The sequence below is a fragment of the Amblyomma maculatum genome, chromosome 1 (assembly GCF_055883805.1).
Source record: "Amblyomma maculatum isolate TAMU_Amacu chromosome 1, ASM5588380v1, whole genome shotgun sequence".
NCBI classification, from domain to species: Eukaryota; Metazoa; Arthropoda; class Arachnida; order Ixodida; family Ixodidae; genus Amblyomma; species Amblyomma maculatum.
The window spans coordinates 379,284,719-379,303,945 of record NC_139344.1 but is presented as its reverse complement, the minus strand read 5'-3'; the positions used below and the strand labels follow the sequence as shown (position 1 = coordinate 379,303,945).

The following is a 19,227-nucleotide window of genomic DNA, read 5'->3' as shown; positions in this document are numbered from 1 at the left end:
GCACCTGGCGCTCATATAGTCCGCTAGGCTGTGTTGCGAGCGATGAGTTTCGAAAAAGTAGTGCCAGGAATAGATGGATAGAGCGACTCAAGGGAAAGAAAAGGAAATAAAATAGACAGCAGCGAAGAAAGGGGGGAGGCAGGGAGGTGCTCGAGCTACACTGATTTGGCGAGTGGTCCCAAACCACTGTCATAACAAGTCTCAATTGAATTAGCAGCGAACAAGTCGTCGGCGCTGGGAGGGCAGGGATGAAAATAAAGAAAGGGACCAGCGCGGAATCCTCTCTTGAGCCTCGTGGTATGGAAAGGTTGGTAAGAGAGGGGCGGGAGAGGTAATAGGAGAGGGAAGCGCACTCGAGAATAAGACTCTGGATAAGGAGGAAGAATATAGGGAGCGCTTCTCCCTCTACTGCGCTACGCGTACAAACGTTGGTTATAATTGGGGGAATATTTATGAGCCGAAGAGGCGCGTGACAACAGAAGAAAGATAAGCAAGTGTTACGCGGGAGGCGGAACGAACGAAGAGGCCCCCCAAAAAAGAGCAAAAATAAATATAATGAGTGTGAGCGAACAACGGATCTCTCCTAGCCTCTCCGCCTATGCTCTATCCAGCGAAGCGAAGCGCATAGCTGCAAGCGAAATCTCTGTAAGGGTGTTTGGGAGCGCTAAAGCACGCTCAAGGCGACAGCGGCCCAGCTAGAATCTTCAGCGCTCGCTCAGTACTGTAGTGGCTGGCAGTGGTTTATCGGACGGACGGCGAGCCGCAAAAGCGGCCGCATTTGCCGAGTCCTTAACTCAATTAATATGTTGATGCAGAGGCGGAAAAAAAAATGGCTGCGAGCTAGCCGAGTTGACTGAGCCGCGGGGACCACTTGAGCCGCTGGTTGGAGCATTGCATGTAAAGAAATGAGAAAAAAGAAACAAAAAGAGACAGTCTTTATCTCCTTCGCAGGCGCTGTCGAAACTGGTCTCCCTCCGCTGGCGCAGCGTGTCACACACACACTTTCTCTCTCTCACTCCCTTTCTCTCTCTCTCTCTCTGTATCTGTATAATGTATGCGCGTGTACGCCGCTCTTGTACTCCGTTCTTCTTACAGTCGGCAGATCCGACGCTGCAAGTATTGTTATATGAGCGAGCGCGTGCTTTTGACTGCTTGTCCTTATCAGTTGCATGCAGTAAGCTCGTGTATTATTAAAGTATGGCGAACGTCCAGGCATCTGGGCGCGGGGTTTTTGGTCACCATTGCCAAGATGTAGTCGCCCGGTACGTAGAGAAGCTATTGTTATTAAAGGCGTTGTATATAAGCAACTCCAAACACACACACACAAAAAAAGAAAGAAAACGTTTATATGGTGCAACCACGCTCAGCTAAAATATGTTCGCCGCCTTGAGTGCTCTACCACTCAAATGTTGCATCATGTGAGTATAGGGATGAAAAGTGTGCCGATGCACCCGATGTGCGACGCGCGAAAATAGAGCAAGCGTGCGACCACGGCAGCGCATTCATTGCGCAAGCTTAATTAGCCCTTGCTCTTTTAGACGTTGTCCTCAGAGCTATAATGATTTGTGTTTTTAGCCCGTCGAGGCATGGCGCGGAGCAGCTGAAGGAACCAACAAAAGTTGGCAAGTTGTTCCACCTTTTTTGTTGAAGCGTGCGGTGTTTTCCGCTTAACGTAGCGTGCCAGGAGAGTGACCACTAAAAGAAGCTAGGTGGCACGTGAGATGCGGGATAATGTAGCGGTCTTTTACTCCATTACGACCCCTCTCGGTGCCAATCTGACATTAGATCTAGTAATTAAGACTCACTGCTGACTCTGAGCTTCAATAAAATGAAGGTGTATTCTAGAACGCCATTGTTGCAGCAGCCCCACGCAATAGGGGTCAATGAGTATTCGTTTGAGGCGAATTATATTCAAACTGACAAGAGACTGGGAGGGGAAGGGGGAGGGGGGACGAATTGAGTACGGTTGTCCGCTCAAACCCACAATAATGCGCAAACTTGTGCAAGCAATGTCTGACTCGAGGAACAATTTCGGATTGTTTAAAGGCTGAGCATGTGTCGGCAGCTAAAGCCTGCCTTCATTAGCGAGCACATTCTCCTCGGGGATCAGCGATGAAGCCCAGATATAATAACATCTAGTGACACGTACTGCATTTGTTTTTCGTTATCTAACAATCTACTTGCAAACACCGTGGCTGTTAGGGTAATAATCTCACTGCTAGCTTACGAAAGAAGGCAGCAGCCTACGAAACCAAAAAAAGGATAAGAAAACTGTTATTTTGATTGAATTTTGTGGCATCGATAAATGGAAAGTTAACAGCGTAGCTGCTGAATAGCTAAAACAATATGAAATAAACATTAGAACAAAAACAATAAATGCCGCCAGTTGGCTCCAGGCATGCTGCGTCCGCCAGTGCTGAACGAGGGCGGAGATAGTGAACACTCGAAGTTTGATTACGCGCTTAGTACACATCCGTAGATGCCGAAGAATAAACAGCCACTCCCATAGCTCTTTTGTAGCGACATAGGCGAAATTCGTAGGTCGTGGGTTCGGATCTCGCGAGCGACACGTCGTTGTTTCTTCTCTACTTTCTAATGAATAATATTTTAGCTATAAAGTATTTATATACTACTATTTTCTCTTTCATCGGCACCAAAATATTACAAAAAGGTAATCCCCAATGCCTTTTATGGTTTCGGTGACCTTCACCGTCCTTCGCGTGTTATAAACCACTGATATCCCTGTAACTAAAAGCTACAACTGCTACAGTGTGTATATGTGCAGATAAGGATGATCCTTACATTTGTATGTTTGATTATAAAGCGACTACTATACGAGTATTATACCACCAGCGAGCGCGTGTCGCAGAGGCACTCCACCGTGTCCCATCTTTATATGACTGTTTTCACGTTACCCAAGATGAAGTCTTACGACGCTCGACTACTGTGCCCTAGGATGCGTGCGGGATTGAATTCCGGCTATGGCGGCCGCTTTTCGAAGGAGACGAAAAGCAATTCTCTCGTGTGCTTTGCGACGTCAGTGCGCGTTAGGAAAAAATATGGTAAAAATTTCCGGAGTCCTCCACTATGGCGTCTCGCATGGCCTGAGACGGTTTGGGTAGTTAAACCCCCAAAACCAAACAAACCAAGATGAAGCCACATTTGGGGCCTTCCCTTGAGCTGTCATTCCAAACTAGTTCAACCAGAACGCTATAGCTTGAACTAACTCTAACTAAAGGGTGTGTAACATACTTCCAAAACGTGCACAGCTAGGCCATTCCCTCAAGCATCCTAGCTGTGCTGGTTTTCGTCAGCCACCTAAGTCGGCCATATGTCCTTGGCAGACACGTCGCCCGGTCTACCCCACGCTCGGGCCGACTTTGGCAGCGAACGTTTTCCCGACCAAAATATGGTCCGCCAACGCAGGTTGGCAGAACGTCGGAACAAGCTCTTTTGTCTGCTTGAGCTGAACATTCACAGGGAGCTTTCTCATTCCAGCACTCACCATGGACATGGACTTGTACGGCAGCTGGTCCGGCCGCACGGCGAGGAAGTCGATGCACTTGTTCGAGCCGAGCGAGAGCCACCGAGCCGAGCTGCTTCTTTCGGCGAGGATGCCCGTGGCGTTCTGGCACAGCACTTTCACCGTGCACCTGCAATAATAGAGTAAAAGATAGAGAAATTCTTGAACCCGTTAAAAACAATCATAAAAATGTACCGTTAGGAACCAGAGAGACAGAAGAGTGGAAATTCACGGTAGCAAATGCAAAGAGGATAAAGTGAGAAGAAACATTTCTGCTTGCCGCGCTTAAAGCTTTCAGGCTCTAAGGAGAGAAGTGCAGAAAAGGGTCATGACAGATTAATGAGAGGATACGAAAGTGACGGGTAGGAGTTGGTGTTTGTGTGAAATAACATGTAATTAAACGGCTAACCAAGTAATGCTCGAGTACAGTCGTTACCAACTGCAAAAGACCAGAAAACTATATTTACTCCTACGCAGTCAGTCGCACATTAAGAATACTCCTTTGGCCAACCACGTGCTGTTGTATTGGCATACAGCGGCTCCTGCATTCGCCACAACGTTTTTTTTTTTTTTTGTGCTGTGAAACATGATAACACAATTATTCAAGATGCTGTGCGATAACCGAGAGTTAACTCCTCACAACAGCATTTTCGCAATAAACTTTCTCCTGATAGTTTCATTTTCCAAACAACGAATTCGAGCAGTTGCGGTTTCTAATTCATTCACGCGAATTTTTGTTTTCCCCCTGTATATAATATTTAAAGAGTTAATTAATTCAGTCAAAAAGGAAAGAAGAACAGAAAGAAGAAATGACACGCAAGAAACACTTAAGTACGCGTGATATAATCGATACGCGCACCAGAGTATCGTATTTCAAGTGAAATGTGAAAAGCGCTCTGCCGCACTTGCCAGTTCCTACTTCGCCTTGCGCATCAAGGGAGTTAAATATAAAACTCAGGCCATATATTGATTCTTTTTTGTGTGCATGGAATGAACTCCAACTTCTTCGCTAAGTTGAACTCAATATTAAGCGACCAGCTCTATGCAACGGAGGAGCCGTGAATGCCTTGCCAGCGTCAAAGCACTCGCCTTATCTCTTTACATGCCTCAACTACTTTCGCGAAACATAGTATCGTTGAAACCACCCCTCCCGTCAACTCCTCCGACAAGCTTTATTTTTTTTTTTTCTAATTATCTCACACAACCCCGCCTCCTATCACTCTTTTAAAAGGCACAAAGAAAACAGAACGTAAAACTCCTCAAAAACTTTCGAACTTCCTCCAGCAAGTTGAAGAAAGCGTATGGGAGCTGAACGCTGTCTATACTTTTTTATTTTGCATGTGGCATTTCATAAAAAAAGATTGAAAAGAAACAAAAAAAGACATTTTTTTTTCTTTCGTAAAATACAGCAGATGTCTCATGAACGGCAACGCATAACCAGAGCGCGGCCTGGTGGCGCTTTGGGTGTTAGCGGCGGGGTACGCTTTTTCTTCTCGTCATAAATTATCGGTAACCGAGTTTGGCACCGCGAACGCCTCGAAGGCGTGCTGGAGCGGGTTACCCGCAAGACTGGATTCAAGGTTCGCTTCCCGTCGAAAGGAACCAGGCCGGCCGTCTGTTCGAGCGAAGCAAAAAAAAAAAAGTTAAAAAAAAAAAGAAAGAAGAAACGTCGTGGAGCTCAATAATTTCACATTTCTCGTTCGAACATTTCATGTTGCTCGCAACGTTCGAGTGCTTTGTAGGTCGGTTTCAATTTTCTTATTAAAGCGGCAACTTTCCGTGTACCGTACACAGTAAAACGATTGGGCTAAGCAACGAGCTCACTTCTGTAGGAATTTCTTGGAACTGGTAGTCGCATTTTAAAGACGTTAAACTAAGCTTCATTCCGTGTCTATTTACTTTCACTTAAGTATGTTTAAACACGGACTAGGGAGTACCCAGCTACTCATTTAAGAATTAGGTTTCGGTTGCAAAAAAGAAAAAAAGAGTATATTTCTCTCTGTACTTCTTTTTGCGATATTATTACATAAAGAGCAGACTTCTTGGCAAGCGAACAGGCAATATATATATATATAAAAGAAGTCTTTCCCATCTCCCTGTTACTTAAGTGTTCGAGATCTGCACATTTCGTGTGCCCTATAATTTTTTTTTTCTTGCTCAAGCTCAGAAAACTGAAGCCGAGAATACGAGTTCGAGCGGCACAATCACTCTGACAGGCGCAGTTTATTATCTGAGCCCGCGAACAAAGCACGAACATAGAAACTATATCGAGGACTCGCCTTTGTCCAGAACTGAGGAACGAAAAATAACTTAATTACAGGCGCTTTCTCTCCAGCGGCAACGCGAGACTCGGTCCGATGAACCAAAAGAACACCGGAGTGAACGAGAAGGTGTCCGGCGCTAAACAAAAGAAAGAAAAGAAGCTACGAAGAATCAACGAAGAATCAACGAAGAATCAACGAAGAAGAAACTGCGCGACTAAACAAAGCAGAGGTTGGCGGACAGTGGGCTAGGGGGAAGAAGGAGGGGAGAGTGGTAAGGCGCTACCTAATCACGAAAACCCAAAGGCGCTTCACTTCGGACAAAGAAGACATTCAAGGAACTAATTAAGACGAGTAGTACTGGCAACTCGGACGCCCACGAAGCGAGCGGAGAATAAGGGCCAGTTCGCTGGCAGCTGGACTGGGCGATGGAAAAGGAAGGGGAGAAAGAAGGAAAAAAAAAAAAAAACGGGGGAAGAATTATCAGAAGAGGAACTCGAGAAACGGAATCACAGTCGCACTTCTCTCGTAGCCGAAAAGCACTGCCTTTATCTGCTCTTATCCACGCGCGTCCAAGTGCAATGCCTCAGCCCACCTCCTCGGAGTTTTGCTCGAGAATTGTGCAGGTAGTAAGGGGGAAGAGGGAGGGGGACTATTGTGAGCGAGTCGACCACACAGCTTAGTGCTTGGGGTATACAGCGGTGAAAAAGAGATTTTGCGTTCGTTACTTCTGCCTTTTACTAATTTTGTATATTATGTAGCGTAAATTGCATGCAGGGGGGTAAAGCGCGACGAGGAGGTCTTGCTACACTCGCGCAGCGCCATGATAGTACTCGTATTAATTTTTATTGCTTTACTCTCACAAAAGTGTAAAAAGTAGATATATAAAGTATGAAAGTTCATAAAAAATGTTTTCACAATTATTTTTCTTACAGTTGTAAAATTTAGGTGATATGAAGGCCATAAAAAACCACTTGCGACAGTTTCGTATCGCTTCGTCTGCTGCCCCTAGAACTATTGGGGGCTGGCTTTACGCAGATGTAGAATAAGAGAAGTACCATCATGCCTGCGAACGCGCTAACAAAACGAGTGGAGAGGATTTCCATGGTAGTGCCGCCGTTTCTTTCGCTGTAGTCTTGGTTTTATTTACTATATTGCATGCATACATACGGGAGCAGCTATTTAGAGCATCCGATACTCTGCTGAAATTTTAGACGGACTGGGAGCAATATACGGCACTCCTACAAGTTGATAAATGCTAGGTATATAGGGTTAGCAATATAGGATACCGAGACAGATATAGTGTGTTACTGATTAATCACCAGTTAAGGATCAAGAATGAATGGACATGGACAAGGTACGCGCTTACAAGCAATGCGAAGCAAAGCTAATCAATATTGTAACATGGGATGGCTTGGAGTATCGGAGATAGAGCTTCAATAGACCTAAAAACCGGTCAGTGCTCATTTCACTTTCATTCTGAAACTTCACTGCACCGTAGACATCTATTGCTTCTTCGACAGCGAGGATGGCCAAATGCTGTGGAATGTTGTAGTACAGATTTTTGGCGTCAACAGAGAAACAATTGATAGGCGCGGCCTGTTGAAGAAATCCAATCAGCTCATGTGAATTTCTCACCAACAAGGGGTCTTCTATTGGGAGACAATTCATGAACTTCTGGAGAAATGAAGCTGTGCAGTGCTGCCATGTGGAACGGTCCTCCACGATGACTCGGAAAGGGTTTCCCTCCTTGTGTGTCTTGACGGCAAAGAATGGCGTCAGGGTCAGCTTCTTGCATCTCTTTATTTCCTTTGTTAATGCTTCCTTGCCCACCTCCTGGAAAATATCAGGCGCTTGCTTACGGGATAAACAAAGCTGTCTCCTAGAGATCTTTCTTTTCGACTCGAAGTTTTTAAATATCCCTTCCTTCGCCTTGGCCTGGTAGCCATCTTTGTGCATGACAGCAAACTCTCCCGTCTTATCAGTGAGAATCAGTCGCAGATCCATACTCTTAAACCAATCCATGGCTCTTTGTGGACTGGGCTGTACTCTTTTAGAACCTCGACCTTCTAAGAACGCAGAGGCAGCCTCCACACCTTGGTACAGGCAAACTTCCCTATCCTCTTCGTAGACTTTTCAGGCCACCTTGTGCACCATGCTCAAAATATCAGCAGCGTCAACCTTTGGTTGCAACGCATACTTAGGTCCCTTATTTAAAGCATCAAGAACATGCTTGGGAATCGCCTGATTCGTGAGATTGACACCCCCCTATTTCTCTCAGCGGGATCTCTTTCTTTCCTTGGAGGCTTATTCAAAGTATAATATTCTTCACGATCGCTTGCAGCGAAATTTGCGCGATCTGCTGATGTTTTTGAATATACTTGGAATATTGTTATTCGAATGCGCGTCATCTATTATGCTTATTTTACAACCCTCATAGCCGATTCCACTTTGGGACATTAAACTCCATGTACCATATATACTTAAATATCCTGCTCGACCAGAGCTAGCTAGGTTGTACATGGATATCGTACGTTCGTCATTATCTTAATGACCCTCAAAAAGAAAATTTAGGACTATAAGAAATAGCGGTAAGGGACTGCCCGGATCATAACGATATTACTATAGAACCGGTGGTGAAGAATCACTCGAAACTCGCGAAAGTACAAACAAAGAAAAGCTACTTTAACATTAAGTCCGCGGGCCTGTTATATCGGCAATATCGCGCTGGAATGACCGCTCAAGGTAATTGCAGTCACCTTCGCAGAAGCTTTTGTGTCTTTTTCTGTGTGAATATGCACGGGCAATACTGCAGGTGAATGGAAATAGTGCAGCTTTCCTGCTGGATAATACGCACACGGAATATCGCGTCTAATTGTTTATTATCACTTGATAGTATATCAAAACGGGCACGAGCTGCTGGCGTTTATTGTTATTGCGCTCTTCGTTGTGCCACCGAAAATTAATCACGATAATTAAGGGTTGCAAACGAACTCATCTAATTGCAGTGCAGAAGTGCAACTTTGCCTCAGCCAAAGCACAGGGGTGGTGCGGCCTGTTCGAATTCTCAAACGTTTACTATCTGCAACGGCAGTTACGTATCTCCGACTACATTCAAGCCCGTTAGTTTAGCAGGCAAAACGTAAACTAGACAATTTACTTAACCACCTACTAGTGTCAAAATTAAATTATTTAATCATGTCAGCACCTTAGCCGCGAAGGTAATCCGCCACCGAAGTCTACTTGTCGCGCTCAACGCCGCTGACCTTCGCTCTCATCTTTATCCGACCGCAAGAAACATGTTAAAACATGTGCCATTTTGTTTTTTGTGCCTCATGGCGCAATCAACCGCACCACAGCTTGCATAAATATCGGGAATTATGCCCGAAAACGCAGCAAGCGCCGCGCATTCAATGCAGACGGTTCGGGCTTTTGCCTACACCACGAAAGTCACGGCTGCCGCCAGCGCCGCCGCATCTCCACTGACATCACGAGCTGATGCTTGTCTATAACTGAGCGGATTTGAACGGAATGTCAGCATCGCATGGGGAGACAAGCTAAGATGGGAAAATGAGAATTGAGACTTTACGGAGATATCTTCGACGTAAGTTTAGAACAGTGATACTCGCTCGAGAAGAGTGTGACCTTGTTCTGCGACGTACATGTATGAGTAGATGCCGATAAATGTGATGAAGAGAATTCATCTGCATCAACAGGAAAACCAGGAAAGTTAATAAGTAGCTGCTATGCATATCATTTCGAGTATTGCAACTGACCAGAATCTGCGCCCCAAGAAGAAATGTAAAGTAATGTGCGCGTCATACAGTTAAAAAATGTTCGTCCCCTTTACGTTACTGCGAGGTGAAAGGGTTTAGAAAAGTTCAATCCTTCATGTCGTTCTATTCTATATCAACACAATGACGTGCGATGAGAAAGAAACGCTACAGCTCCGTCGCGGAGGAGCCACACGAATCGCCATGAGTCATCTCGCGTAATCTCATTGCTTCGCCACAGTTTGCTTCTTTTTTCGCCCCTTCCAATATCAGCGTCGACTCAGGCGCCCATTAGTCTTCGTTCAACGAAAAAACGCCGCCGCGCCTCTGCTCTTGAGGAGCGCGCCAGAAAACTCCGTCAGCCATTTCGGCAGCTGCGGCGAGTTTGCTAACAAAGGAGAAAGCGGGAGCACGACATCGACAAAAAGAAATCTGGACCATGAAACATATATAGGGATGCATGGGCGAGCTAGAAACAATGGCGACGCGCCGAGACTGTATATAAGGCGATAGACGCACCGCGTATAAAGCCTAGAGTGTGTATGATGGCAATAAATTTTCATCATCTCTACTCCGTGGATCTTGCTCCTTTCCATTATTACTTTTTTCGTGTTTCCGGCTTCCGAGAGTCCCCTCCCTCCTGCCAACGTTCGTTCGCTCATTCCTCTGCTCGTTCATCGCAGAGGACGTAAGTAGCAGAGAAGGAGGCTGGAAATATAAGTATGCACAAGCGCTTTAAGTGACTCCAAGCAGCGGTAGGAGATGAGAGGAAAAGGTGGATATCTCGAAGTCACTGAGCGCGAGGCGCCGAGGAGAGCGTATAGTAGTAGTACGTGTTCTTGACGACGGTCGTTATTCGCATGCCCTCCAAGACGACATCGGCGCGACGAGGAGCCTTGCCTCGGGGCGTTCATCGAGCTTTCCGCCCCTCTGTCCCTGCTCCCTTCTTTCTCCCTTTTTTTTTTTGTTTTCGTTCTTTCTCTCTTATTAATTTCAGCCAGGTTCCCCGTGCTACCCCTCCGAGCATGCATCATCGTATTAGCGACATCCATTCTCGTCGGGCGCGATAAATGCCACTTCCGCGACGACGCCCCTCCTCCGGCGACGGCGCGATCACAGCGCCCCCTTACTCGTGCGTGCACACGCACACACACACACGCACCGCTCGTTGTTCGTCGTTTTCCCAGACGACGACACGGACACTGAACAAGGCTGCGCATGTGCTTCGATAACATAGTGCACCGCGGAAGAGCCTCTACGGCTGCCCACGGAAAGCGGCAGGTCAGCGCATGAGGACGGTTTGTTATGGGTCGCGACGTTCGAAATTTCATCCTTGTGCATAATGACTGCTTGTTAAGCACGTGGACGCTAGTCTTTTTGCCGATCATCGTAATAGAGGCCACCGAATATTTTTAATGAATTCATTTCATGGCTGCATTTTCAACTTCCTTTTTCAGTTACGATTGTTGTTGTTGTTGTTGTTGCGACTGTTGGAAGAAGGAAAAGAAAATGCACGGGCCTGCTACTGGCTCTGTAGCTGAGCCACATCAGCTGCCTCGTGCGGACAGAAGAGAAAATAGAGAAGAAAAAGAAGAGCGAGAGAAAGACGTGCGTCGCAACATTCACAGATACATCACCACAGAGACATCCACAGATGCCCTCGTGAAGCCTATAAGAGTTTCAAAAATTCTCGTGTGTTGCTGCAGTATTCATTACTTCAACATATCGTCAAGTGAAGAAGCACTCACTGAGAACGGTCTTCTTTCTTTACTACCTACAGTAACGACATTGCGAAGGTATAATAATAATTTGTCTGGGAGAATTTCTAACGCGTGACTGTTCTCTGCCACCTTTCGAATAAGTGGAGCCCTCTTTAATTTGGAGAAGTGGCGCCAGAGGGCGCCACTTGTCCAAAATATGGGCAGATACGCAACTAACTCGGCGCTCGTGCTTGAACGTTCATTTTAGTTTTGGATATCACACTCGTAAACTGCCAAGTGCGTTAAGACGCAATGACTTCACTTACAGGCACCGTCATCGGCAAAACGTTCCACGAGTACTGCTGCCGATCGCCGAGAAAGCGATCGCCTTTGGAAGCGGCCGGCAAGAACACTGGCCGTGGAAGAAGAGGATAGACAGTCCGATCTGCTAAGGGAGAGTCAGGTGCAATCTTTGAGATTAGAAGAGGAGTGAGGGCAACAGCGCCTTTGAAAACGATAAGCTAACCTCTGCCTTCAGGAACACAGGGAAGAAGAATGCCCTCAGAAGCAATGAGCGGTAACGTACACCTCTTATGTCGAAGGTCAAAGTGAGTGAGAACGCCTCAAGGATCGGGCGAGAGCCCGCAACTGCGCTTTGTTTATGGCAACAAAACATGGGTCAGCTGACGTACATCTCTACAGTGGAATAATTTAGGTGTAGCACAGATTATACCACTATACTTTTCTGAGTTTAATTTTGCTGGTAAGTGATACACTTATGGTCAATTTTCAGGGATAAACGGTTGAGCTGCGCTGTTTGGTCCGTAGAGGAAAGACAAGAAGAATCATAGTAAAATATTATTGAAATGGAATTTAGTATACACCAGACACATAGCCAGTACACGTGACACACATTATTTACGAAGTCTATGTTATCACTATGATTCGCTATGAATTCTAAATAAATAATAAAGACTAAAGAGATTATCACAAAACATGTTGTCCATATCTCCCCTTGGTGTCGCAAACATGCTGGAAGTATTGCAGTCGCGTGACTGACCGAAATACCGGCGCTGAGCAAGTATGACTGAATTCCATACATGTGGAAAACGGTCGCAATGACAACCATAAATGATATTGCCGGGAACGAAATGCCGCTAAGAAAAAATGATTGCGAAACTGGCCTCTCCTGAGCACACTACTTCCCTGGCTTTCACAACGCTGCATAGGTGTGGTTTTAGTGAGACAAACTGTTTAACTGCTCTCATAGTTTACACCTGTTTAGTGAGAAAAAAAAAAACAACTGAAACAACGCGCCAGCTGTTTAATTGCGTCGCGAAGTTTGGTGACGCTTCATCGGCGCTAACTAGAGCGCGCGTAAACGGCTGAATAAAGCGACTCGCAAAGCACGGCGTCGCCGGCCGCCAGCGTCCACAGCACGAACCCGGCGGGTGCTTAAAAAGTCGCGCCAAGGGTCTTGTTGTCCCCGCTACCGCGCAGTCGCCAGCTGCGTCGTGCGAGAGCGTTTGTCGTGTGATTAACAGCGGGGAATTTGGAGGCGCGACGGTCCCGTGCGAAACTGCCCCTTTGTTTCGTTGCGGGGAACAAAAGAACAGCCTGGCTTCCTTCCTTAATGGCTCATTTCCGCACCTCTTAGTTCTGGTGTCGTTTCTTTTCTCCACTTCATACATTGTGCTTCAAGGGTTTGCGGCACCCCAAGCACGGGGCACTTAAATCATGGTTAAGGAACCCACGCGTTGACTTCTTTCGTTACCCCGCCTGACTGGGCATCGGAGATAGAAAAAAAAAAATAAAACTAGGTGAGGGGGGGATTACTTGACGGTGAGTGCGCAGTATTCATTAACCTTGGTTGCTGGGCGATGTGCACAATATGTTTGACAATTATGCTAGAGTGCGCAGACTCTCTTCTGGACATCTAACGACAAAAATTTTGGTTACACCCGGCGTGAATAGATGAATAGATACGGTTAAGTCTAGAAGAACTTGAAGCGCTTCCTGTCCCTGCTGACTGCGCAAAGTTTTGAAAGAGTGGGAAGAGTCGTTGGTACAAGAGAGAAGGAGAACTGGGGGTACGCTGCGCAGAAATGTTACTACGAATCGGGTAGAAACAGGAAAACGACAACGGTCGGAAAGGCGGCTACGTTTATAACTGGGCGCGCAGCGCTGAAGTGCTTCCGACTAGCCACATCCTAGCGGTCTCTTAGACGACAGTAAATAACTAGTCGCATTCAAATTTCTGAACACTAAACCGCTGTCGCTATCTGTTTACGTCAGCGCAAAAGAAACAGATCTAGTTGAACGCACTGCATCTTGAAACAACGACCTCGCCCAAAGGAAGCGCAGCAAGAGAGAGAGAGAGAGAGAGAGAGAGGTTTGGGGGGAAGGGGGGGGGGGGGGAGGGGTCTGGAGCTCAACTGCGACGTCGCAAGCAATCGCAATTCAGGTCCAAGTCGTGTTCCAGGACAGCTAGCAGCATCAAAAAGCGAAACAAGAGGTAGGAGGAAAGGGAGCGTGCTAGGAGGGCGAGGAAACTCGAAGGAAGCCCGAAAGACCATTACTTAGCTTTATGCTGCCATGAGTATTGCGGCTAAACTTCGTCTTTCCGTTGCGTGCGCCGTCGCGATGAGCGCCGTCTCCTGACAACAATCTCTGTCCGCAGCGCCGCGCTCCACCAAATGCAATCATGGGAACTTCTCGGGGAAATTCTTTCGAGATTTCGAGGGGCGGCGGGGGAAAGAAAATTGCGACGCGCTCAGATGACGCTCTATTTCCGGAAGGACATTACTCCTAATCTGCATTTCGTAACGTGATATTGGGCCCTCTCGGCGATTTATATTTCGTGCTCTTATTATTATTTTTTTTTTATTTTGCAAGCAAGCGCGGCTCCGTGCTCTTCGAACATAAATGTGATGGTTTCTAATCTACTTATATGCAGAGAAGGGAAATGCAAAGAAAAAAAAAAGGCCGTGATTGAGCTGAGTGCATTGTTTTCTCTTTCCACCACACTATTTGATCAACTGAGAACAGCGAAAGATTTTGATGGACATGCCAACGCAATATCTTATTTCTCCAGTAGACAGCACTATATTGTACCATACAGAAAGAGAAACGCCGACAAATTTTAGAAAACGTCTTCGCGAGAGCAAGGCAGCCAGTTTCTACTTCTATTATTGCAAGCATCACTAACTCCCTCCTCTGTAGCATCTACAGGATGCGTCGTTGCGTAGACAAAGTGGAATCAGAGTCATTAAAGTGGTAGAAACAAATAGCTGCAATTAAACAAGAGTTCTCATGCGTACTGTCGTAACATGGATTAATGGGATCCACGTTCATGATTTCAGTACGTTTCAACCGATGCGATGAGTGAGCTGATGCGGCCAGATAAGCTTAGTTAATCGAATCACTAGTGAGGCGAACAGCTTCGCAAGAACCGAAGTACCTGCGGTGAAACTTTTCAGAAAGTCCGCCGCGACAAAAATCTGTCCAAACTCACATGAAGCCCCCTGGTGCGTAACTGGCAAATGTTCGTATGATTTATATACCTAGCGTCGTCAGTAGCCCATCAACAGTGTATTCGAAGCTGTGCGAGTCACGGCACTTCATCACCAGGCTGAACAAAGAAGTTGCGATCAGAGCCTGTGTCGTAACATACGTCAACGGGCAACATAACGTCCAACGGACGACCAAGGATAAGCTGAATGATAGTCACTCAAGTCGTTACCTGAAGTGCAGTTTTGTGTGCAAGCGCTGCGCGAAGAAGAATTTAGTTTCGTTTTATTCTCACCATCAACGTACAAGAAAGCATGTTGCGCAGTGTTCAGCTGAGTCGCCCAACCAAACCGCTTGTACGTGCGTGATACGTCCTCGTCTGGTCGCTTAAAACCTGAGAATATAACTAGTCGCATTTTTTCAGGGTCCAGGCAACGGTTTTTTTCAGGGTCCGGGCGAGCGCCTTAAAACCTGAGAATATAACTAGTCGCATTTTTTTCAGGGTCCAGGCAGCGGTTTTTTCAGAGTCCGTGCGAGCGCCTGCTTTTCCAAATATATGACTGGGAAAGTGCGTTTCGTCAAAGCCAAAAAGGCACTTCCCAGAAGTGAACGTAAATTTTGTGCCTATGAGAGCGTACAGTACAATGAGACCCGATAAAAATGCTAGGAAAATGTGTTCTAAAATAAAGCGACATCAGTGTGGTGGACCAGGCGCGTTTGCCACTACAAGCTGAATAGAAAGGTGTCCATCGTGCGTCGATATGAAGCAGGCGTTGAGCTACGATTGCACAAGAACACCTCGAACTCCTACGGAGCATCGGGCACTGCGGGCGCAGAGCGCGACGTCAAAATGACGAACTATGACGCCTCGGCGAGACGTCAACGCGTGACGAAACTCGGAATCAACCAATGATCACCAGGGTGCCGCCCGGGCCGCTTATTTTCACGACAAGAGGTTTGTTCGCACGTCAGGGAGCTGTTTGCTAACGTTTTATAGGTTTAACGCGTAAATAAATTATCCAATGCTATATTTTTTTCAAGGAGCCGCATTTAAAGTTCAACATAATCAAAAGAAGAAATCAAGAAGCAGCTACAGTTTTGAAGCAGAGGTAAACAAACCATACAGATGGCGCCCTTCAGTAAAGCAGCTGAATCCATGGCTAGTTTCCGCTTTTTACGGACCGTCTTATGTCAAGATAATGTGAGGTGGTTGTAAAGGCGCGGAGAAATCCGATCGAAATCTGAGTAATCGGGGCTCTCTTTATTTTTCTTTAAGAAACAGAAACAAAATAAAGATCGACCACGGAACAAGCTACGTTGGGAAAAATACTTTTATGGCTTCATGAATGTCTCACACACAAATGCTTAAGCTAGAACGAGCACAGCAAAAAGCAATGCGTTTGAGCTCATACTACCAACCTCGTTCGTTTTCATTCGTTCCGTACTGCACGTCCACTGCGAAGCGCACCTACCCATAAGTGCGCCAACTTTGCAGATGGGTTCAGCCATTAGACGTACACACTTGCTCTCGCGGTTTATGAGAGGCCGCCGATGTGCGAAGACTTGAAATCCTCCGCGGAGGCAAAAAAAAGGAATATAGGAGCGCTCACGACACTGTCGCACGGGCAGAGCGTTCGACCGCGAGCTTCATCACACCTCATCGATGAATTAGTCTCACGACCATTCCGCTTTCGCATTTTCAAGTCGAAATAGGTGTCGGAAAAACTCGCCGGACAAATAGAACGCATTCTCGCACACAGTCCTTCATCGTTGCTCGAGCCGGCGTAACGGCCGCAGCCGCAATTTTCGCTCTAAAAGGTGTTAGAGCGCCTCATCGCGGTCTACAAAAATAGTCTAAACTACGGGCATAATTAGGTGCGCAACGTCGTCTGCTTCTTCGCCTCCGCGACTCAGTCGCAGCATGCCGTGACGCAACTTTTCGAGATGGCGACGGCGACCAATAGGAGCTGGAGTTTTAGAGCGTTCTCAATTGTAGAGCGGTCCGTAATTCGGCCCTAGTTCGCTAGCGTCCAATTTTAAAGATGAGATTGACGTATGCATTACTCCTTGTGGAAATGAATGCAAATAGCCTATACCATTTTTTCGTAAGGTTGGCTTTTTGCTCTCACAGTAAAGTTTTGTCGCTCAGCCTAGATGCACAATCGCAGTCTTTGAGACAAATATATTAGCCGACACTAGAGACTTATCGAAAAGCAATATTCTGTCTTCTATCAGCAACTGTTGTTTAAAACAAATGGAAAGAAGGCTAGTCTAGTCACCTTAGAAGTGAATTTGACTCTGGAAAGACAAGTGCGGGAATTAAGCAACACATTTTGTAAATTCGCCCTTCTATTAATTGTTATGACCCTCTGGGATTAATCGCTGTTCCCAGTAAAGTGTAAAATTACAGCTAGCAAGCTTTTTCATTCTGCCCAAATGAGAGGCTGAACAAGGCTATATGTATATTAGAATTGGGAATGGGCCGTGTGCCGCCGGCGAGCAGGTCGTTTCAGCGATGACAGGAGAATAGGGCGCTGTGTGTAAGAGGAGCGCATGAGCACTGAGCAGACAGCTGGGTGAACTGCCTCCGTCACCTCTAGTTCTTCGGACCCCGAAGGCGCGCAACAATAAATTGTATCGCTTTAGCTACAACACGCTCGTCTAAATGTATTAAATCGATTCTGTGCATTAATAAATGAGCTATATTCCTATAAAAGCGGCCGGTGTCGGGGAACTTATGTATAAGCAGCGAGACACATACATCCGAGGCCTCTCTCCTCCCACAGAAATGGATTGGGGAGAATCAAGCTATGCAAAAACTGTGCCGACATAATTTAAATCTGCCAGGGAATCTAAGAATATACCTATGCGGGATATGCGGGATTGTGTTTAAGACTGCTTTTCAGGTGTCGAGTCACATACAGATTGCCGATGAACTGACAAGCAACAGTAAGACATTTCCTGAAAGTATTCAGTACTTTATTTCTCAAACGTTAACGGGAGGTCCAATGACAAATGTCTAAGGTATATTTGTGATCACATAGATTTTTATTATTGGATGCACCGGTTTATGCGGGCTAGACTGCGGTTCCCCCTCAACGCTCGCGTGGACTGAAAAACCAATGACTGGTGTTTTAGGCTAGGCTAGCGCACTTTCATTGTTTGCGCCACATGTAAATAGAAATATGTGAAGATTTCTTCGAGACAGAAATTATGTCAGAGTCTGTTGCATACTTGCCTGAATGTGGGCGGATACATGTGAACAGGCAGTTGTATAAAAAATTAAGAAACAGATAAACGAGAGCTCATACGAATGCAAGAAACCCCACAGCGGATGACTTCAAAAACCAACAGGGTAAACAATTCGTGACCTAAGTGCATATAAATAATACGTCAAGAACAGGGTACCAACATATGAAATGCTACACAATTATACGAAAATATCTCTGAAACACAAGCACGAGAATGAATTAAGTCGCTATATTTGAAAGCACATATGGCGCGGACAGGGTCATTAAATAGAGCCCTCAAACACGATTTTTTGCACCTCCTCACCTCCAGGGGCTTTATTTGCTCTGCTTTAGTGCTCTGCTCTTGGCTTAGTGACTTCATAAAAATGGAATCGCCTCTGGACGTAGAGCGTCACTATGCGAACCGTCATTTCTCTATCATGGGTAGAACATCCAGGCTCGGGAACCTTTGCGCTTCGAAAAAAAAAAAAATCTCAAAATCCCAGTGGCTGCTTGCATTAACCATTATTCTTAAACTAAAAAATAAAAAGTGACTCTTCCAGCATGGTTACGAGCTTTGCAAGCTCCGCAGACTGATAAAAAACACCTCCGTGGTCGAAGTTTGGAATTGATTTTTTTTTTCTTTTTGTGCGCGCATGATTTGCTCGAAATAAAATACGGTTGAGCAAGTACTGCATTTTGATTTGTGAATGAACTTTCAAACCATATTACTGCAATATAAGCTGCGACCTAGAACTGTGCCTATAATGACGTACGTGCTTATGGTCATCTGGAGGAAGGGCATTCAATGTAGCTTCGACGTCCTCGAACCTTCCCTCGTGAACAAAGCGGTCAAGCTCACCAATCGGGAAAAAGCGCGCCGTGAGCAAAAATAAAACTAAAAAGACAGCATTCAGTAGGAGGGGGCACAGGAGCCAAAGGAAATGAACTAGACTGTGACTGTGCTATCTGCAGACACGTGTTATCCTGCTTGACCAACCATCAACAACATATCATAGTACGACGGAGAAGCAATGCGATGCAACGAAATTACCGCAGGACGCGAGCCGCAGAAGCAGATGCCTCGAGCCTTTCCTCTGCAGCGCGTACGCTTCTGATGCGCTCCTGCGACTGACAGCGCCACCTACGCTTTTCATCGCTCCGGCGACGACCTCGCTCCTATTTCCGCGCGCTGAAGACGGCACACTCCTCCATTCTGGAACACTATAA

The 19,227-nt window shown here is 46.1% G+C and overlaps 1 protein-coding gene across 1 annotated transcript in view; it reads right to left on the bottom strand.

Moving 5' to 3' along the window:
- The window catches only part of LOC146208335 (plexin-B-like), a 115,744-nt gene that overhangs the window by 82,815 nt on the left and 13,702 nt on the right, over positions 1-19,227 (bottom strand). Inside the window, exon 7 of the mRNA XM_084592785.1 lies at positions 3,506-3,653. Within this exon, the coding sequence (XP_084448911.1) occupies positions 3,506-3,653 (148 nt within the window). The remainder of the gene's footprint in view (positions 1-3,505; positions 3,654-19,227) is intronic.